Raw genomic sequence first — 20,690 nt, 5'->3', positions numbered from 1 at the left:
ATAATCTTTTTTGAGTGTGACGTGATTTGTGTCATGTGTAGGTGATGTCATGTAGATGGATCGCGTACAAACCAATAGGGTGTCGGAATGGTATAGGTTTATATTCTCATCCAACCACAATTCACTCTATCCGGATAGCGCGATTTATCTGGATAGGTTTTGATTTATTTATTTTTTATTTTTTGAGCGATGACCAAGGGCGATGCTAAGATTTTCATTTTAGGGGGGCAAACCAAAAATGTTACTGTTTGCATTACTAGTACAAATCTTTTTCTATGCTCAAGTACAAACAGAAAATTGTAAACAAAACATATCACTTTAAACTTACACTGACTATCCATATTAGTAATATAAACAACACCGCTATAAGGCTGGACAATGGATTAAACTATGTGGGTGCTGTGATTTAACTTTTAAAAGTAAAAAAATAAACGCAAAACTGAAGCAGTCTGTGAGAAGGACACACAATGTTTCAATCTCTGTCAATCACTCTATGCAATTAAAATGAGTGCACTGACTGAGTGCTGTCTGTCACTGTCTTTAATCACTTCTATGCATAACTGTATGGTAGTTAATGCCACATGCACTGTAATGTTAAGTTCTATATTGAAAGCTAAATTTTCAAATGAAAATAGCAATAACGTGATCGTTTTATAAAGTATGCGTATAATGTGTTAAGGGCTTTCGCTGAAGGAAACAGCTGTGGTGTGATGAGTGGTGAATGCAGCGAAAACTTTAAAGAAGATTGGAAACCGACTTTTTGTAAACTGTATTTAAGACAAAGAACTGCACAGATGTAGATATTATAACAATCTATCGATAAACGCACACCTTGTCCTCTCCTCTGCGCCACCGCAGTCTGTGGATTGAAGAACGCGCAGAAAGATGGGGCGGAGCTGAAGTCTGCTGCCGCTTGAAATTTTAAAGGGGAAGAATCGCAAGATTTTTAGGGGAGCTGAGCAGAAATTTAGGGGTGCTAAAGCCCCCCTAAAAATGACCTAGCAACGCCCATGACGATGACAAGCCGGAATGAAAACGAGCCAAAATGAAATAGGAGTAACGAGGCTATTTTTAAAATGTAAGGAGTAGAAAGTACAGATAATTGCGTGAAAATGTAAGGAGTAGAAGTAAAAAGTCGGCTGAAAAATAATTACTCCAGTAAAGTATAGATACCCAAAATTTCTACTTAAGTAAGGTAACAAAGTATTTGCACTTCGTTACTTGACACCTCTGCGTATGAGTGCTGCCAGCATTGCTGCAGAGGTTGAAGGGGTGGGGCATCAGCCTGTCAGTGGTCAGACCATATGCCGTACACTGCATCAAATTGGTCTGCATGGCTGTCGTCCCAGAAGAAAGCCTTCATCAAAGATGATGCACAAGAAAGCCCGCAAACAGTTTGCTGAAGACAAGCAGACTAAGGACATGGATTACTGGAACCATGTCCTGTGGTCTGATGAGACCAAGATAACCTTATTTGGTTCAGATGGTGTCAAGCGTGTGTGGGGGCAACCAGGTGAGGAGTACAAAGACAAGCGTGTCTTGCCTACAGTCAAGCATGGTGGTGGGAGTGTCATGGTCTGGGGCTGCATGAGTGCTGCCGGCACTGGGGAGCTACAGTTCATTGAGGGAACCATGAATGCCAACATGTACTGTGACATACTGGGCCGCAGGGCAGTATTCCAACATGATAACGACCCCAAACACACCTCCAAGACGACCACTGCCTTGCTAAAGAAGCAGAGGGTAAAGGTGATGGACTGGCCAAGCATATTTCCAGACCTGAAGACCCTATTGAGCATCTGTGGGGCATCTTCGTACGGAAGGTGGAGGAGTGCAAGGTCTCTAACATCCACCAGCTCTGTGATGTTGTCATGGAGGATTGGAAGAGGACTCCAGTGGCAACCTGTGAAGCTCTGGTGAACTCCATGCCCAAGAGGGTTAAGGCAGTGCTGGAAAATAATGGTGGCCACACAAAATATTTACACTTTGGGCCCAATTTGGACATTTTCACTTAGGGGTGTACTCATTTTTGTGGCCAGTGGTTTAGACATTAATGGCTGTGTTTTGAGTTATTTTGAGGGGACAGCAAATTTACACTGTTATACAAGCTGTACACTCACTACTTTACATTGTAGCAAAGAGTCATTTCTTCAGTGTTGTCACATGAAAAGATATAAAATATTTACAAAAATGTGAGGGGTGTACTCACTTCTGTGAGATACTGTACCGTCTATGTAGATATAAAATATTGTATCACTGCATTCTATGGCACCTTTAATATGGATATAGTATATATGGAGGTAAGATAAAAAGATACCATCTAAACTTTACTGAGGACAGTCAGTTTCCCTCAAAGATCCATTCATATAAACCCCTCACTCCCAATTCTGTATTTAGGATTTTCTTTGTTCTTTAAATATTTCATGCATCATGACCAGTGACCTTGCTTTACCTGCTACAGTATTTTCTCCTCTTTGCGTTCGTCTTCGGTGTCTCTAGCTTCTGTTTACAGTTGGTTTATTTGCCCAGTCAAAGAATTAGTTGTGTGTTTTTATAGTTCTCTAACAGTTAGTCAGAATGTGTATGCAGATAACGGGGATCTTTTGTCAATTCACAAGGTTGTGTACATTACTTAGCCACTTGTATCGTTATGCAGTTTTTAAAAATTCATACTGTGTACGTAATTCAAACCGGTTTACCGTTTTAACCAGTATATTACTTTATTATATATATATATATATATATATATGTGTATATGTAGTTGTTTGTTTACCAGTTTATTTATAATTTACCAGTGCCTAATTTTTAAAAGCCTTCTTAAAATTATGAAATGGGTATATTTCCCTGTCTGCAGTCAATAGTGAAGGGTGATACACCGCTGGATGAGGCAATGCTGCTGAGTCTATTTGCTCCAGCAAACATAGCAATGTTTTAAAAGCACCATAGAGCCAATGTGTTCACAATTTTCAGGGAAACCAACCTTAATGTAGTTTACTTGCTATTAAATATTTGTAGCAGGTGCAGCAAATGACAAAATCGATCTCTTAGGGAGGATGTGTACAATTGCATTGTTGTTCTGCTCGGCTGAAACAGTCCTGCAGTGTGAATCACATCATTCCTCTTTTCGTGACTTCATTGCTCTTTCACTCTTCTTTTCTGGAGAGGACGGTGACACACACTAGTCTCGGTCTCATGAGTGGTGCCTGCCACGGCGCTGGACAAATTGCATGTCACTAGAAAATGAAGACTGCTCGCACTCATAGAACGGATCTCCTTTTCCGTGGCCTGGAGGGCTCATCTGTATTCTGTGAGTGCTACACATGACCAGCATGTGCAAATGAAGCTGTCCTGCTCCTCAGCCACAACAGACATTGTCTGAACAGAGCAGAGAGAGAAAGATGAGCTGTCTGTATAAGTAAGGCAGCAAAATTACCATGTCTTTACTTGATTTACTTTGCTCTCTCTCTCATGCTCTTTTTATCATCCTTTCTTTTTTTTTCCTTCCCATTAGCTGTGATAAGTATTATCCATTTTATTAACATAATGAGTAGATGTCATTCAAGTGTGCCTATGGTTGATATTAACTTAATGGTATCATCTCATGATGTGTGCTTTGAGATTTTTTTTTGATATCGTAATTAATAGATTCAGTGCTGCCTAATTTTACTCAATCACAGCTGAATCAGTCACATTGTCTATTACCAACACTTACAGAAATAAACATACTCTGTCTCGCTAAACAAACAACGCAAAGCCCAGCTCCTCTGTTGCCTATTTCGACAGTGTTAATTCATCACAATTGTTTGTCTGAGTAGTATTCATGAGCACAAGGCCTCATTTGGAAGCAGTTCTTTGGGATTGAGGGCTTTTGGCATTCTGATGAGAGTGAACATTTCCTTGTGCATTCAGAGAAAAAGTAAAGAATTGCACTTAATTGAAAACTCCCAGTGGGAGTTTAAAGAAGACACCAGCCACCACCCACTGCAATTATGCTGAATTTGTAAATGATTGTGCTGATGATAGAGTTTCAGGATTTATGTGTAGCTTATTATTTTTGCACTCATATACCACAACATTTGTATTCAGGTCACTGGAGATTGTGTTTCCTATAGTGTTTGTAGTACTTAGTACTACAAAGATTTAGCTTTAGTTTATTTTTTGTTTATTTCAGTTTTAGTTTTCGTAATTGTATAATTTAAATTTAGAACTGTTGCTTTTGCAACTAAAGGCTGGAGTTGACAGATTCCACAAAAAATTGCATAGTGACTCCAGAAATGGGCACAGACTCCATTTTCTTAGCTTCAGACTCTGAATCCCATTTCCGCTACTGGAAATTTCAGATTTCTAATTTCTTTTACTAATTATTTTATTAGTTAACAATCTATAGCTAAAAAGTTAATTTGATCAACATGAATTTCATGAATTTGTTTGGTGTTTTATTTATTTATTTATTTATTTACAGTAGCAGTCAAACTCCAAATTTGTGTAACAACCTGGTGATCATGTTCTCCAGCATGTTTTCAGATGATCCAAAGAGCCTCTTCAAAAGTGCACAAGCTATTTTTTAAATTCTCACATTTGATTCATGATCCAGAAATAAAGCAGCATCCTAAATGTTTCTCATTAATTTTATATCATAGCATTTCCTCGGTTTTAAAAATTAAAAATCATTAGTGATTCTCAACTTCTCCGAACTTAAAAATGATTGTCTTCATGATCTTTGTTCTGATCATTGTAAACTATTTCCTGGAGATTTTCAGTGAGTGTTAAACAGTCAAGCATCTTCCAGATATCCCAGCATAAAGTTGCTCTGAACTTGGTGGTGTCCTTCTCTCGCTTCCATTCTCTGTTGTTCTCAGAATTTGACATTTCATCAGAAGCCTGTTATTGTTCCCCTCCACAATGATTTATTTAGTGCAGTCAAGAGACACAAAAAGAGACGGCCTGTAAATAATTCAGCAAGGCTCATATAACACTAGAGAAGAAAAAGGTGTTCTTCGTCCCCTGCCCTGCATTAATGCTTAACATGTTTGATATTTATTTATTTATTTATTTATTTATTTATTTTAAGTATTATACATCTCACTGTATGGGTAATGTCAATTTCAGGGTGTGATGAATTCAAGTACATAGTCAAACACTGAGTAATTTACTATAGTGACTTATAATAGTATCAGCTAAGATCAATATTAGTGCTGCTTATTACACCTGTGAACAGATACTTTAGCAAAAATTGGTGTTTTTCCACAGGATAGCACTGATCTTGCATGGTTTAGTAGTCTCTGACCCAAGTCACTCTTGAGCGAATCGGCTCCTGTTACAGCCCTGTAGGAAAACTGTTCCTGGAACACCTCTGTTGTTCACCTCTGTTGTCTGGAGTTTGATGAGAAAGGAAGAGGCTCTTATGTTCTTCTCTCTCGTACTCTGGTCCAAAGAGCAACATCTGCTGTAGCACTTGATTTGAGTGTATCCTGTGGTAGAACATTTTTCACTCCAGCTCTTGGAAGCTCTTTTTGATATGGAAAATATTTGGATGTATCCGGTAGGTCGCCACCATGGTGATGAGGTGAGGAGTTAATTGTGTAAATGTGCTCTGGGTTTATCTCTCATTGTTTCAGTGTTTCAGAAATGTTCATTTGAATGATAATCCATTGTGGGACTGTGCTATATTTATGCTTTATTACAAACCATGAACAGAATCTTTTAACATTTTATCCTAATGCGCTCTGGTTGAGGGTATGCCTCATTTGTAGTATTTCACATTTTGGCCTGTTCAGAGAGATGAGGTGTAGTTTTGAGACGGCAATACAAGACAGATCTCTTGTGTACTTTTTATTTTTTTTTTTATTTTTTTTGTACTTTCCCTCCCCTTGACCTGCTGTCTGAACCTTTTGCCAGCAGCAGTCATTAAACATCTGGCTGAATCTTGGCAGTTTAAAATTCACATTTATGCATGTCTCTTCATTTTATCACAGTCTTTTAAATCAACCTTATTGCTTTGTTTTTAAAATTGTATTAAATTGTACTTTTGTTTATTTTATTTATTCAAAACCGTCAAGACTTTAATTGACCTAATGTACTCCAAATGCCATACGAGTAAATGTAGCTTTTATATTTCTTCAATCAGTTGTCCAAAATAATAGACCGTAAAGCATGCAATATTAATGAATATGTCTCTTTTGTCCAGTCACCAGGCTCAGGCTCCACCTCCCCACAGGGGGCGGAGTCTTCCAGCCATCACCTGCCGTCACATGAGGGGAGTGACAGCTTTGAGTCTCCGTCTCCAGCCAGTAAAGAGGTAGGAGGCTATGAATAAACCTCTAAAACTGTGCTGAAATAGAATAGAAGAATAGAATGTCTTTATTGTCATTGTATACAAGATACAACGAAATTACAGAGCTTCTGCATAGGGTGCACGGTACATAATAGAAAAATTAAAAAAGATAAATTGGATGACTCTTAATTATTCTTTGTAATAATATCAGGTAGGTGCTCTAGGAACTTAATTAGACACATATTACAGGCCACAGCATTAGAGTCCTGATTCAGTCTGATTTAGAAGTTATTATAAATTATCCAAGATACTGTTAAAATAGATTAATTGGAGCAGATAAAGTTTAAAACTATTAGTTTAAAAAGATTTAAGTTTTGCGTGTGTGTGTGTGTGTGTGTGTGTGTGTGTGTGTGTGTAAAATAGCAATGTAAAAATACAGGATCTCGAAAATAGCCAAACCCTCAATCATTATCTTTAAAAAGCCCAAGAAGTGCCATGTATGATCTGAGAAATTCATTAACAAAATTACAGTATGCAGAGAAGTATTATACGGTGTATATACACTCACCTAAAGGATTATTAGGAACACCATACTAATACGGTGTTTGACCCCCCTTTCGCCTTCAGAACTGCCTTAATTCTACGTGGCATTGATTCAACAAGGTGCTGAAAGCATTCTTTAGAAATGTTGGCCCATATTGATAGGATAGCATCTTGCAGTTGATGGAGATTTGTGGGATGCACATCCAGGGCACGAAGCTCCCGTTCCACCACATCCCAAAGATGCTCTATTGGGTTGAGATCTGGTGACTGTGGGGGCCATTTTAGTACAGTGAACTCATTGTCATGTTCAAGAAACCAATTTGAAATGATTCGAGCTTTGTGACATGGTGCATTATCCTGCTGGAAGTAGCCATGAGAGGATGGTACATGGTGGTCATAAAGGGATGGACATGGTCAGAAACAATGCTCAGGTAGGCCGTGGCATTTAAACTATGCCCAATTGGCACTAAGGGGCCTAAAGTGTGCCAAGAAAACATCCCCCACACCATTACACCACCACCACCAGCCTGCACAGTGGTAACAAGGCATGATGGCTCCATGTTCTCATTCTGTTTACGCCAAATTCTGACTCTACCATCTGAATGTCTCAACAGAAATCGAGACTCATCAGACCAGGCAACATTTTTCTAGTCTTCAACCGTCCAATTTTGGTGAGCTCATGCAAATTGTAGCCTCTTTTTCCTATTTGTAGTGGAGATGAGTGGTACCCGGTGGGGTCTTCTGCTGTTGTAGCCCATCTGCCTCAAGGTTGTGCGTGTTGGGGCTTCACAAATGCTTTGCTGCATACCTCGGTTGTAACGAGTGGTTATTTCAGTCAAAGTTGCTCTTCTATCAGCTTGAATCAGTCGGCCCATTCTCCTCTGACCTCTAGCATCAACAAGGCATTTTCGCCCACAGGACTGCCGCATACTGGATGTTTTTCCCTTTTCACACCATTCTTTGTAAACCCTAGAAATGGTTGTGCGTGAAAATCCCAGTAACTGAGCAGATTGTGAAATACTCAGACCGGCCCGTCTGGCACCAACAACCATGCCACGCTCAAAATTGCTTAAGTCACATTTCTTTCCCATTCTGACATTCAGTTTGGAGTTCAGGAGATTGTCTTGACCAGGACCACACCCCTAAATGCATTGAAGCAACTGCCATGTGATTGGTTGATTAGATAATTGCATTAATGAGAAATTTAACAGGTGTTCCTAATAATCCTTTAGGTGAGTGTATATATTTAATACTTCTCTTTATACTATGCTTTTGTTTTATATACATTTATAATGCCCCTTGGCAGTTTTAAAATCACTGTGAAACATGGCTTCTTTGGACTTATTGATTATTTTATATCATATTATATTATTTCCATCTAAAATATAATGTAATATTGTAAAGTAAAATATATTTATACATGCTTTGTTGTGCCTATAATCTCCCTTTTAAAGTCACTGTAAAACCAGGGCTTCTTGGGAATCATTATATTATAGTATAGTAAAGTGTATAATTTATTCGATGCAAGTTGTTATTATGTTGTATTGAGCCATTTGTGTGCCTGTTCTTGTATGTGCAGTCAAGGAGAAGTCTTGCTTCATTCCCGACATATGTTGAAGGTAAGATTTCCTGTAATTTCCTTTTATTGTTGCATCATCTATTCCCGTCCAGGTTCTCAGCTACTGAAATGAATCCTGATAGCACACCCTAGGCATGTTTTGAAATGTTCCTCTCCTCTGTTAGTACCAGGCCCATGTGACCCAGAGGACCTCATTGACGGTATTATCTTTGCTGCTAACTACCTGGGATCCACCCAGCTGCTCTCAGACAAGACACCCTCCAAAAACGTGCGCATGATGCAGGCTCAGGAGGCTGTGAGTCGTATTAAGGTGAGGTGAAACGGTTCTGTCTTTACTCCGCTGTTGTAAACTTCAATGTAAGAAGTAAACCTGAGCTTCTACGAATCTACCTCAAGAAATTTCCTAAGCAATACTTGCTTCAGGAGCAGCATAAATGTTCCAAGAAACAAAAAGTGACAGTTTTAGGACAAAAGAATGGGATTTCATAATAAATGCAGAGCTGTGCTCTATACAGAGTGTGTATTTATTGCGCAAGCATTTTATTCCTCGGATACAACATGATGAAGTTGCGTTTTGCAGTCTTATTTTGTTGTTCAAATTGAAATGTGAGCTCACAGCAGATGAAGAGAGATGATCATAAAACTAAGAGTGTGTGTGGTCCTCTTGCAGTAATGAAATGATCCTGTAGTTAAATGCAGGGACCTAACCCATGATTCTTGTTCCTAAAGGACCAGAGACATTTACCACCTCCCTCCTCTTCATCCTCCTGCAGCATAAATCAGCCATTCGTCCTGTCAGCTGCATTACTCAGCATTTTTTACCTCCACCTTAAAAAATGCAGTGAGCCCAGCACCTATGCCATTTAGTGTTCCTTCAGCATGTCCCTTTCTATGTACATTTTGTGTTAAAATGTTCTTTTACAGATCACTGTGTGGTATGGTACACAACAATATTGGAATGGTTGGCATCAGGTTCTTCAATTTTATTAGCATTGCTGAAAAGATCAGCTTGGATTTCAATGCTTGTACAGATTGGTCAGCACTGGACCAGCAGTTTTCTTTTTCACCATCAAACTGACCAAAGTAGCTTTACAAGATAAGCTAGTAATACTAGTAAAGCAGCATAATGAGGATACTAGCATTGCAGGCTGTATTAAGATTCAAGCTGATTATTACAAGCTGATCATTTTTTTTAACATGTATTTACAATGATTGATTTAAGTAAATTTAGGCACCAAAACGTATTATACAGTATGAAAAACGGACAATTATTTTGATATTTGCCAAGGATGGCATTTAACGGTGTTATTAAAATAGAGGAAATGAGCTGCACAATTTAATATGCAACTGGCACAGTATATATCCAAAATTGATTGATATAAATAATATAGCATCCCTTTGTTCTGGTCTACAAAATATTAGAGGATACAATCTTCTTAGCAGTTAGTTAAAGGGCTCCTCTCAATTTTGGTCAAATAGTGATGTGAAAGCTTCACACTCGTGTAATATTTACGGAATAACTTGTAGACTGTCTGATTTAATAGGTTTTCTTAAAAGGCAGAGTCGGGGACATTCTCACATTTTAAGTGACATAACCTGAAAAATGCATTGGTGATCTTGTGAGCAATGAATGACAAATAGCATGAGGTCTTTAACAACAGTTTTACCACTTTTCTTATAATGGAGAAAGCTCCCTCTTAGAAATGTTCAGTAAATGCGTATGTGTTATACAAGTACCACCATATTTTATTCTGTGTTCTCTCAATAAAAGATGATCATAGGTTATGAATTCCTTGTTTAATTGGGTCACACTTCATCTGCATGTGTGAGACTGTACCTTGTCCCATACACAATCATGAGCTCAAATTGAGTGAGGGTGCTTTCAGTAGACTGTCGGATTCAATGCAGTATGTAAGGCAAGTGTAAATTGCATGCATTTGGGAGAGATGTCTGAATCAATACACCCTGCCTCAGCTGCCATGACGTAGATCTTCCTTAGATGGCCAGTTTGATGCATTAAGAGCAAGTTCAATCTTGCCAGCAGGCTGTGATGATCTAATTTTCAGCAGAGCTCATCTTTGCTTTGTATAGTTGATGTTTTATGAACGGGACGTTCTGTAATATAAAACCAATGTTTGTTGGCATGATATTAAAAGTGCAAATGGGCCATCTGGTGGATGATGGTGCAAATTACCATGAAATGAAACCAAAGGCAACATATTGTTGCAGGGTGGTGTCTAGTAAGCTTAGCTTGGTGTCATCTGGATCCATTCTAGTCACCCCACACCGATAAATATCCCAAAAGTAACTTTTCAGATTAGTCTTATTGAGCAGAAAGATTCCCCAAATGTGATTGGTCTTGCTGAGCTCTGCTTTATCTAACAATGTTCCTGTTTCTGTTTGTTCCATGCTAAGCAGACGGCCCAGAAATTAGCCAAAAACAGGAAGAAGGTGCAGTAATTGCTCATGGGTTTGGTGTTTTGTTTATATTTTTGTTCTTCGTCGTCTTTTTGCCTGGTTTCGGCACTTCAGTGTTTTCATATTTCCTCTCGCTCTGCCATTTTTCTGAATCCAGCAATGAATCATGTACCTGTGTCTGTCCGCACAGTCTGTTAGCCATTGTTCATTCCACACCAAGCATTACCTCAGTTTTACCACCAGATCTTACATGGGGAAGTCGTGGAATAAGTTAACGTCAGGAAAGTCTAGTTTGCTGGATACAGAAAATGCAAGTGATCTTTACTTTCATCTTCTTTGTATTCTGTATTTTTTCTTTCTGTGGTACTGTGCGGTGTTTGTGACTGTTTTTCAAGGTGTTTATCTGGCACAGAATGTTTTGCTCTTCTCTTGATCTTTTTTTATTTGGCCTGTCCTGCACTTGGTGGAAAACTGTCAGTTTCTCTCTCACTCACTTAAAACTGAAACTCTTCAAATGAAGAACAAAACTAACCAAACTAACCCCATGCCAACTTGCAATACTAGCTGGCTTTAAACGAAAAATGCAGGTTATCAGAGTTACACAATGAAGGAGAGAGTGTAAAAGAATATGAATATCTGGCCAAATGTTGACGGTGCCAGATGGAAAGTTGCTTGCACGCTCCTTCATGGCATCTCTGGGCCTGGTCAGCTCTCTGTCTTTCTTTCATTTTGTCACTTTCTCTCTCGGTGACTGATTTTGTGTGGTTTTCTATTTTCAGGCTCCAGAAGGTGAAGCTCAGCCCATGACGGAGGTGGACCTCTTCATCTCCACTCAGAGAATTAAAGTGCTCAATGCAGACTCGCAGGTACTTCACCTATAAACGTCATTTTGGTTTCATCCACTAACTGTGCCAAGCCGAGTAGAAGCTCTCACTTTTTACATTTTACTAGTGCAGTTTACAAGGAGGCAGTGTCCGGACAGAATATTCATGTAATAGGTCATGAGAAGTCTAATTTTCTTAATCATTTACATTTAGTCATTTAACAGACTCTTATCCAAAGTGACTTACAAATGACGTCAGTTGAAGCGATCAAAACCAACAAAATAGCAATAATATGTAAGTGCTATGACAAGCCTCGGTTCATCTAATGTTTTTTATATAATAAATTAAAATAAGGCAAGTAGATAGAATAGGGAACACTAGTGTTAGGGGGTATTTTTTTTTTTTTTAATAGAAAGAAAACCAATTGAATAGAAATGCAATAGATTGCAAGTTTTTTTTTTTTTATTTTTTTTTTTTTATATATAAAATCCTGCCACGTTCAAAGACTGAAAGACTTTTTGCCTTTGCCATCAGGAGGTCATGACAGTGTGACTGCCTGACATGACAGCCATATTTTTGCACAGATTTTAACTTTTAAGGCTATAGTGTTAAACTTTTGATCAGCTGATGAACAGCCTGTTTGAGTTTAAATGCTGTTTTCATTAAATTGCCTATTCTCTATTTTTTGTCTCTTGCTCCTGTTTCTTCTTTTGGCATTTTGAAGCAGTACTTTCAACCTGGTTACAATCCACCAGCGTGAAATGCGAATACTTGTAACGTTTCCCCTGGTCTTAAGATTTTGTTCTGGCGTGTATATGCAGCCTTTGTGAGCATTCGAGACTTCTTTCAAAAACAACGAAAATGTTTACAGATCCTAAACTTTTGAACAATAGTACTGAACAAATGGCTACATTTTTGTTAGGTTCAGTTTAAAAAAATAAACTATTATTATGTCAGTACATACAATATATGACTCACTGCAATTTAATATTTTTCTGAAAACTGTGCAGTCTTAATTTTGGAAGTTTTTTCATTGAAAAACAATTTACAGATTTAAAAAAAAAAAATTGTAGTGTAGAAATGGATTGAGCATGGAGTTTTTCTGACCATTACAATTTTCTCCTGATTCTCAGGAGACCATGATGGACCACCCTTTAAGGACCATCTCCTACATCGCTGATATTGGGAACATTGTGGTGTTGATGGCCAGAAGGAGAATGCCTCGCTCCGACTCTCAGGAGAACACAGAAGCCTCTGACCCAGCTCAGGACGAGAAGCGCCAATACAAGATGATCTGTCACGTGTTTGAGTCTGAAGATGTGAGTGTGACCTTTATCAAGCTCCTGCCAAAGGCTGTCAGAGCGACAGTTTAAATTTATTGCTTCAGCATTGTAAAACGATCTAACAGATTTACACACTTTGCCGTACTGCTGTTGTTGCAGTTTATGAAAGCAATAAGCCAGTCTAGGCCGTTCATTACAGTGCTTTGACCACGGTAAAGGGGAGTTCAACCACAACACAAAGCCCTTTATACTTTTTCCACATTTAATCCTCCATATTGGCCTAATTTTTTCTTAGTCTCCTCACATTGTTTCCCAGCATGTTCAATATTGCAGTTACTGGGCATTGTGGTGACCTCTAATAGCATTTATCCAGATGGCGTTCTTGGGCGTCTTGCTGCGTGGGTTGAATCAATAGACGGGAAGTGACCTTTTCTCTGTTCAGCTGCAGAGGCTATTTGAATTTAAAGAGCCTGTATATGTCACAGTGTATGTCACAGCACAGCATACAACAGTGACATGAGGGCAAAAAGGCATGTATGCTGCTGTCCTGAGGAACGCCACCCTTGTCGTCTCTTGACCCTCGTGTATAGCTGTTATCTTTTAAAAAAAAAAGTGATTTCTTCTAAAAAAAAAACAAAAAATGGTTAGATAAATCAAATTGTAAGCATGCAATGTGCAATGAAATATGTTAGATATGGAATATAATATTAGTTTTCCTCTTTGTGCTCAGGCTCAGCTCATAGCTCAGTCCATTGGCCAGGCTTTCAGTGTGGCGTACCAAGAGTTTCTGCGTGCCAATGGCATCAACCCAGAGGATCTGAGCCAGAAAGAGTACAGCGACCTCCTTAACACACAGGACATGTACAACGATGACCTCATTCACTTTTCCAAGTCTGAGAACTGCAAAGATGTAAGTGGACAGTCCATGCCTGGTGGAAACAGAAGATTACTGTGAAATTTTGAGAATTTGCCTCGATAATGTCAGAATTATCAGTAATGTTGTCTATATCAGGTTTTAGCAGTGAGAAAAGTGGTGTGTGTATACACTACAGGTTTACATAGAGAAGCAGAAGGGAGAGATTCTTGGGGTGGTGATCGTGGAGTCGGGCTGGGGCTCCATCCTGCCCACAGTTATTATAGCAAACATGATGCATGGCGGCCCGGCAGAGAAGTCCAGCAGACTGAACATTGGGGACCAGATTATGTCCATCAATGGCACCAGCCTGGTGGGGTTACCTCTCTCCACCTGCCAGAGTATTATTAAGGTACAGCGGGTCCAAAATCAAGACTGAAGTACAATAATGTTAATTAGTTTAAAAGATTAACCAGTTGTTTTACATTTAATTTATTGCATAAAACTTGATGCTCCCATCTTCTAGGGACTGAAGAACCAATCCAGAATAAAGCTTAACATTGTGAGATGCCCACCTGTGACCACTGTCCTCATCAGAAGACCAGACCTGAGATATCAGCTGGGATTTAGTGTTCAGAATGGCATTGTGGGTATCTAGAAAAAAATAACTGAGATTGGTTAATCTATCGGCATTGACTTTAATTGTATATTTAATTGTGCATACTCATATCCTGTATTTTGTATTACCTTTGCATTAATTTAAAATCCACTAAAAGTTCATCTAGTGCTTAAATATTAAATATAATCGTTTAACAAATCTCAAAATGAATGTCTATTTCTCTACTGTACCTTATATTGTTATGATGCCTAAAATCACTTGTAGCATTTAAAATGATAAAAAGTATATTTTAGTGTATTTTTAATTTATGTAGACAAAATAGTAGAGAATTTTAAAATCAGCTATTTATCAGATTTAACGTCTCAATAATTGCTGTTGACCAGAATTTTAATACTTTAATGTTTGTATCTAGTAATGTTTTGTCAATAGTAACTTGACTTTGAATGAATTAGGTTGTTATAACTATAACTATAATAAAATAAAACATAATAAACTTATTTTAATTCATCTAGTTGCCAATGCAACATTTCTCATTTTCATGTAGTTTAACTTGGTGTACTAAAATAACTAAATCTAAAATTAAAATTAATAAAAACTATAGAAATATATTATTAATGGCTACTAAAATGACAAACACACAACTAAATTACTAGAACTTTAAAATCAGTTTGAAAATGGTAAATCAAAAAATAAAAACTAATTTCAAATATTTAAAGAATTATAAAAATCTTAATTATAATAATTATAGTTCAACTTTATTTCCAGACTCAAGGTCCATTAGCGAAAGACAGGCAATACAAACCAAAACGGTACACATTAAAAAAGACAGTTATGCCAATACTTCCTCATAGAGGACTGATATTGCACTTCAGTAAGCCTAGGATTTGTCAACAACACTAATATTATTATGTGAATTGTCCAGCCGACAAATAAATTTATACATCAAATTTCTCATTAAAGCAGGGAATGATTGTACTCTTGCCTTACAGAATAAATCACTTGCACTGTACCATCTTGTTTTTTCAGCAGGATCCTCATACAGTCATTGTACGCAACCTAAAGCTTACAGAGGCTCTCTTTCTTAAACTTAACCCACAAAGGAGCAGTATAAAAAGTACAATATGCTCTGAAAAGGTTTATCTTTAACTGATCTGAACACACACAATTTTCTCATCAACATATTTGCTTGAGCATATAATTTACGACGTTGCCTATACATATCATCATCATCATCATCATCATCACTCATTTCATTATTAATGATATGACCTAAATATTTTGCAGTAGTACATACATTCAACACTTGCCCTGATAAATAAAAATCAGTGAAATACAAATCTCTGTTCTTTGGTTCTACATATCATGGCAACACTCTCTTTTTTTGTATTGTATTGCACATCATTTATAATCCCATAATCAGAACATATATTAAGCAACTGCTGAAAACCAGCACTACTTGGGGAAAAACAACTAGATCATCAGCATACATATAGTGATTGACTGTGATATCACCAAGTATACATCCATTCCTACAATTGCTTAAAACAGTTGTACTACTTCCTTCAAAGCATATATACATAAATCCATACTATGGTGAGCCTTAAAACCGAACTGATTGTCTGTAGTATCAAGATAAACACCTAATCGATCTAATATGATTATTTCCAAAAACCTTTGACACAACACTCGCTAAAGCAATTGGTCTATAGTTATCCAAACTACCTACCTTGCCAGCCTTATCTTTTAATAACAGGCAACAAGGTTACTGACAAAATAGACTCTGCCACAGCCCGTGTATCATAAAATTGCGAGAAGAACCACTTTCCTAGGGCTCGCAAATTTTAGGTGTTCAGCAGTAATTTGATCTATACCACCAGTTTTTCCTTCCTTAAGCTGAATAATTATATATAATATATAATTCTAATACAACTTTATTTTGCATCCTCCAGATTTGCAGTCTGATGAGAGGAGGGATAGCAGAGCGCGGTGGGGTACGTGTCGGCCACCGGATCATTGAAATCAATAGTCAGAGTGTTGTGGCCACCCCTCATGAGAAGATTGTACACATTCTGTCAAATGCAGTTGGTGAGGTACGTCTGAGCTCCATGGTGCCACACCTGCCTAACAACATGATATTTTTTCACATCACTATTTCTCCAATGAGGTAACGAGAGCCCATTTGTTTAAATTATGATTGTGAAACTATGGAAACTTGGCGCCCTGTTTAGCTCTGTTTCATGTAGATCACAACCTATCAAGAGTGGCCCCAAAAGGTTATTTTTGCAATGACTGTAAATCAACCAGCGTCGATCTGAGTTCTGTGAAGTTCACACAGGTGTAGTTTATCACTGACTATGAAAATGATCCACAAACATCCAAATCGAACATTTCTAAATACTTTGCTTTGAGGGAATGTTCCAAGTGCACTAGTATTTAAGAACAATCCATATCATTTGTGGCAAAATGTTGAATAATTTGGCATTTTTTTTCCACCTGTCCCTGCTTTTATTAAAGGGGTCATATGATGCTATTTTAAAGATCATTATTTGTAGATCATGTATTTGGTGTAATAGAATATGTTTGCTTTAATGTTCAAAAAACACATTATTTTTCAAATACTGTGCGTTATTGTAGGTCCCCTATGCCCCGCCTCTCTCAAACGCATCGTTTTCTACAAAGTCCCTCCTTCCGACAAGTGCAGTCTGCTCTGATTGGCCAACTGGCACAGTGCATTGTGATTGGCCGAACACCACAAGCACATGTCGGAAATGTAACGCCCCTTACCATAATCGCGAGCTTCAGCTTTCAAGTAAGTTTTACCATCAGTTCAAGACCGAAAGGGGAACAGAGTCGCATGACAGACAGTGATGATGCTCGTATTCATTTGCAGTACACAAGCCACGGTTAAGACGATTTCTGATGGGCTGTACACTCCGCTGTGATGTGACCCTGTTCGCCTCACACACACACACACGATGCGTTACACACAAAACTCATTTGAACAGTCAATAGCAAATACTTGAACTAAAAACAAAACACACTTACAGTCGCTGATTCAGAAGTGCCAGATTGTCATAGCAAAGTCGGAATTGAACTTTCTTTTTAGAAACCGCCTTCGTGCATAGCCAGCCTTGTACTGTTCTAGGTTCACAAAACTGTCGTCCATAAAATGCGTTGCACAAATTCGAACATCTGGGTTGTGCTGTTGTGTTGTAAATCTTAATCAATGATTTCTAATTGCATCTACTTTCAGAAGGCCAAATAAAGTGCTTTTGCCTTGAAACACACAGCTTCTCCCTGACATGGCTGCATCAACACTACTGCGCTTACTTTCTTTACGTGAACATTTGAGCGGCATTACGCAAATATTTCCACGTCGTGATGTAGACATGTGGGGGCGTGTTTGAATGAGCCGTTTTATAGGAGAGCGTGGACAAGTCTTAACTTTTATAAAGAATATCTCTTTGGGTTTGAGACTTTAGTCTTTGCAACTTCGGGGATCTTATCTATGCACAAACAGCTTTTAACACTCCAAAGGAAAACTTGAAATCGCATCATATGACCCCTTTAAAAAAACAAAAAAAACCTGGTTACAGTGATTAACTTACAGTTGAAGTAAATTTGTCCGATCCATAAAAATACTATATCAATAGTATAGCCACAAGATATAAACAATGTGACACATAACATGATTTAATGTGAAAAAAATCACTTGACCTTCCTTTTCTGTGGGAAGTTAAAACTACATTGCCATTACAACACAACACTTAAAACAACTGTAATAACGATCAGAACTGCTTTACAGCTCAAATAATACATTTAAACAAAATAAACTGTATAAGTGATTTTACAAAATAATAAGCTTCACATTTCTGCCTTCAAATATTCCAAAAATTGATCCCATTCACTTGCATGGTAAGTGCCTCGCCTATGAAATGTATGTATTTAAAAAAAAAATCAACATTATGCCAAAAATGCTTGAGCTTAACTTGAATTAAACCCAGAATACTCCTAAACACTAAATATATTGTTTATCACTTATTTATGTGAAACAAATTATTTGAAACGTCTGTGTTCTATCCTTAAAATAAATGCCACTTAGTTTTAAATTTTGTTATATAGTTCAGAGATACAAGTAAGTGATATCACTTGTGTGTAACTGAACTTGACGATCTTGTTTTGCCAAACAGATTCACATGAAGACTATGCCAGCTGCCATGTACCGCTTGTTAACAGCCCAGGAGCAACCAGTTTACATCTGAAGCTACAACGCTTTCTCAAGCCTCCTGCCCTGTTGTCACCAGATATAACCTTAATCTTGATGTGAAACTGTCAGCCCTGTGGACTGGTGACTGTGTGACTGAATCGACTGAAGCTCTGCTCCACATGGCTTTCCATGATGCTTCGGTTTCTCTTCACTGCCTCCCCTGAGCTTTTCATCTCCTCTTTTCTGTTGCTGTGAGTGAGTATGCTGTGCTGTGTAATTCCTCTCTCTGTGTGCACTCAGCCCGCCTCGTGAAAGGAAGCAGAGAGAGAGGGAGAAATATTTTAAAGAGCCCCATCGCAGAAAGTGGTGTCCTTCAAAATAGCTATTGAAATATAACTGGGTAACAAAAATTACACCTGTGTGATCGTTAGGGGTACAAAATGAAAAAGGAAGTTTGCCTTATCATACTTTTATGATGTTATTTATTCAAGCTTGGCAACCATCAAGTGTTTTAGAGTCAACTTTAATTGTAAGGGCAGCTGTTAGTCTGAGGAATATGGTGAAAATGGCAAAATTCAGAAAAATTCAATTCATAACTTATTTATTTGGTCAAAACCCACAGGATGTTGAATTGGAATGACAGGAAAATTGCAATTCAAAGACGTTCATTAGATATTACAATAAATAATTACATCATTCATTTTGGTCTATATATTTCCTGATATGTAAAATGTGTTTTCTCAACTGATTAGATTTTTATTTAAACTAAGTAGGCTATAGCAGCCACCAAAACAGATTGAAAAAAAATTCCAGACAAAACAAAATAAAAAAAATGTAAATTTGCCAGCCTTTTACTATTGCCATATTTGTGACTGGATAAAATAGTGAGTAAATTGGAGCATTCTGGGAAATGAAGTGTTCTTTTAATTATGGTCCATAAAATGAAATTTAATTTATTAAATAGATCACATTTTCTATGGGTGGCATTGTTAATATTATTTAATGTTTCTGAAAACAGCCCAGTTTACAGTAATTTATACTGAAGCATAAAACCACATATGCATACAGTACATTTTAATTCTACTTGCTTAAGTTCAAATTTGAATTACAATTCTACATCCTGTGTTTTGAGGAAGGGACCAAACAATGAGTCCTTTAAAAAAAGGTTTTCTTAAACAATTGATTTTTTTGGTGTGGTTATCTGTGGGGGATAATTCAGTGGGATAATTCATGTCTAGTATATCTAGGAGTCTACTGTGTGTATAGTAGAGCACAGAAATTGTGGATGAAATGCCTTACAGAATGATGATGCCATATTTTGAAAAAGAAAGTGTTTTGAGACATATGGAGATCTGAGAATAATTGACTTTTTTTTTAATAGGACAGTGTTGGAGATGTTTTGGACTTAAATGAACCTTGAAATAAACACATATATTAGTCAGGTAGTCGGAAGAAAGCATCCTAAAAATTCACGTTTTCCTTTTTTGTTTTTTTTTTTTGACATTGATGTGCAATATTTTTATTTGTTGTAAATGACTGCATTCCTTATTTTTATGCACAGAAAACCTTCCTTTTTGTCTTAAACGAACATCTGTATATGAAATAATATTTCAAATTAAATATGCTTATATTGGTAGCATTTTCTTTTGAACATTTATACTTGAAAAACATTTTGTGAAGAAACTTTTAAGGTGATTATAAATCTTGTTGACATTTTCAGGATGGATTCGAAGAATTGCATTCTGAAATCTCATATCTTTTTCTTTTCATTTTTTTTTATGAAGAGTCATTACAGCCTTTATTTATCAACTGTCAAATGTTTAATTCATGTGTGCTACTTTTTCACTCTGTTTTTTCACTTAAGAACAAAATGTGTCTTAACAGAACTGTATTCAAAAGCTTTGGTCTGGTATATCTGATCTGTTTTAGTACAGAGCATCTCAACATGAACTGATTCAAAACCGACTGTGTTTCCAGAGACTCTCAGACAAACATTACAGTACCATTTGTGCAAGAACTGACTGGTGTTTGTCCGTCAGCATGCTTTGGCACATCTCCATTGTTACTTACTTATTAGAGACTGTCTGCAG

At 37.4% G+C, this 20,690-nt stretch overlaps 1 protein-coding gene across 2 annotated transcripts in view; it reads left to right on the top strand.

Moving 5' to 3' along the window:
- Nucleotides 1-20,235, top strand: part of LOC306870236 (amyloid-beta A4 precursor protein-binding family A member 1-like) — a 68,434-nt gene extending 48,199 nt beyond the window's left edge. The window contains exons 4-14 of one of the 2 annotated variants that reach the window (XM_079417382.1): nucleotides 6,188-6,298; nucleotides 8,397-8,436; nucleotides 8,561-8,706; nucleotides 10,815-10,847; nucleotides 11,594-11,680; nucleotides 12,772-12,957; nucleotides 13,652-13,831; nucleotides 13,974-14,186; nucleotides 14,301-14,420; nucleotides 16,343-16,483; nucleotides 18,584-20,235. In XM_079417382.1, coding sequence (XP_079273508.1) covers nucleotides 6,188-6,298; nucleotides 8,397-8,436; nucleotides 8,561-8,706; nucleotides 10,815-10,847; nucleotides 11,594-11,680; nucleotides 12,772-12,957; nucleotides 13,652-13,831; nucleotides 13,974-14,186; nucleotides 14,301-14,420; nucleotides 16,343-16,483; nucleotides 18,584-18,655 — 1,329 coding nt within the window. In that variant the 3' untranslated portion in view covers nucleotides 18,656-20,235. The remainder of the gene's footprint in view (nucleotides 1-6,187; nucleotides 6,299-8,396; nucleotides 8,437-8,560; nucleotides 8,707-10,814; nucleotides 10,848-11,593; nucleotides 11,681-12,771; nucleotides 12,958-13,651; nucleotides 13,832-13,973; nucleotides 14,187-14,300; nucleotides 14,421-16,342; nucleotides 16,484-18,583) is intronic. The other variant, XM_079417383.1, reaches the window with a different exon arrangement.
- The last annotated feature ends 455 nt before the right edge of the window (nucleotides 20,236-20,690 follow it).

Source organism: Barbus barbus (genome assembly GCF_936440315.1).
Source record: "Barbus barbus genome assembly, chromosome: 5".
Taxonomy (NCBI): Eukaryota; Metazoa; Chordata; class Actinopteri; order Cypriniformes; family Cyprinidae; genus Barbus; species Barbus barbus.
Note: the sequence above shows the minus strand (reverse complement) of the source record. Positions and strands in the feature narration are given on the sequence as shown.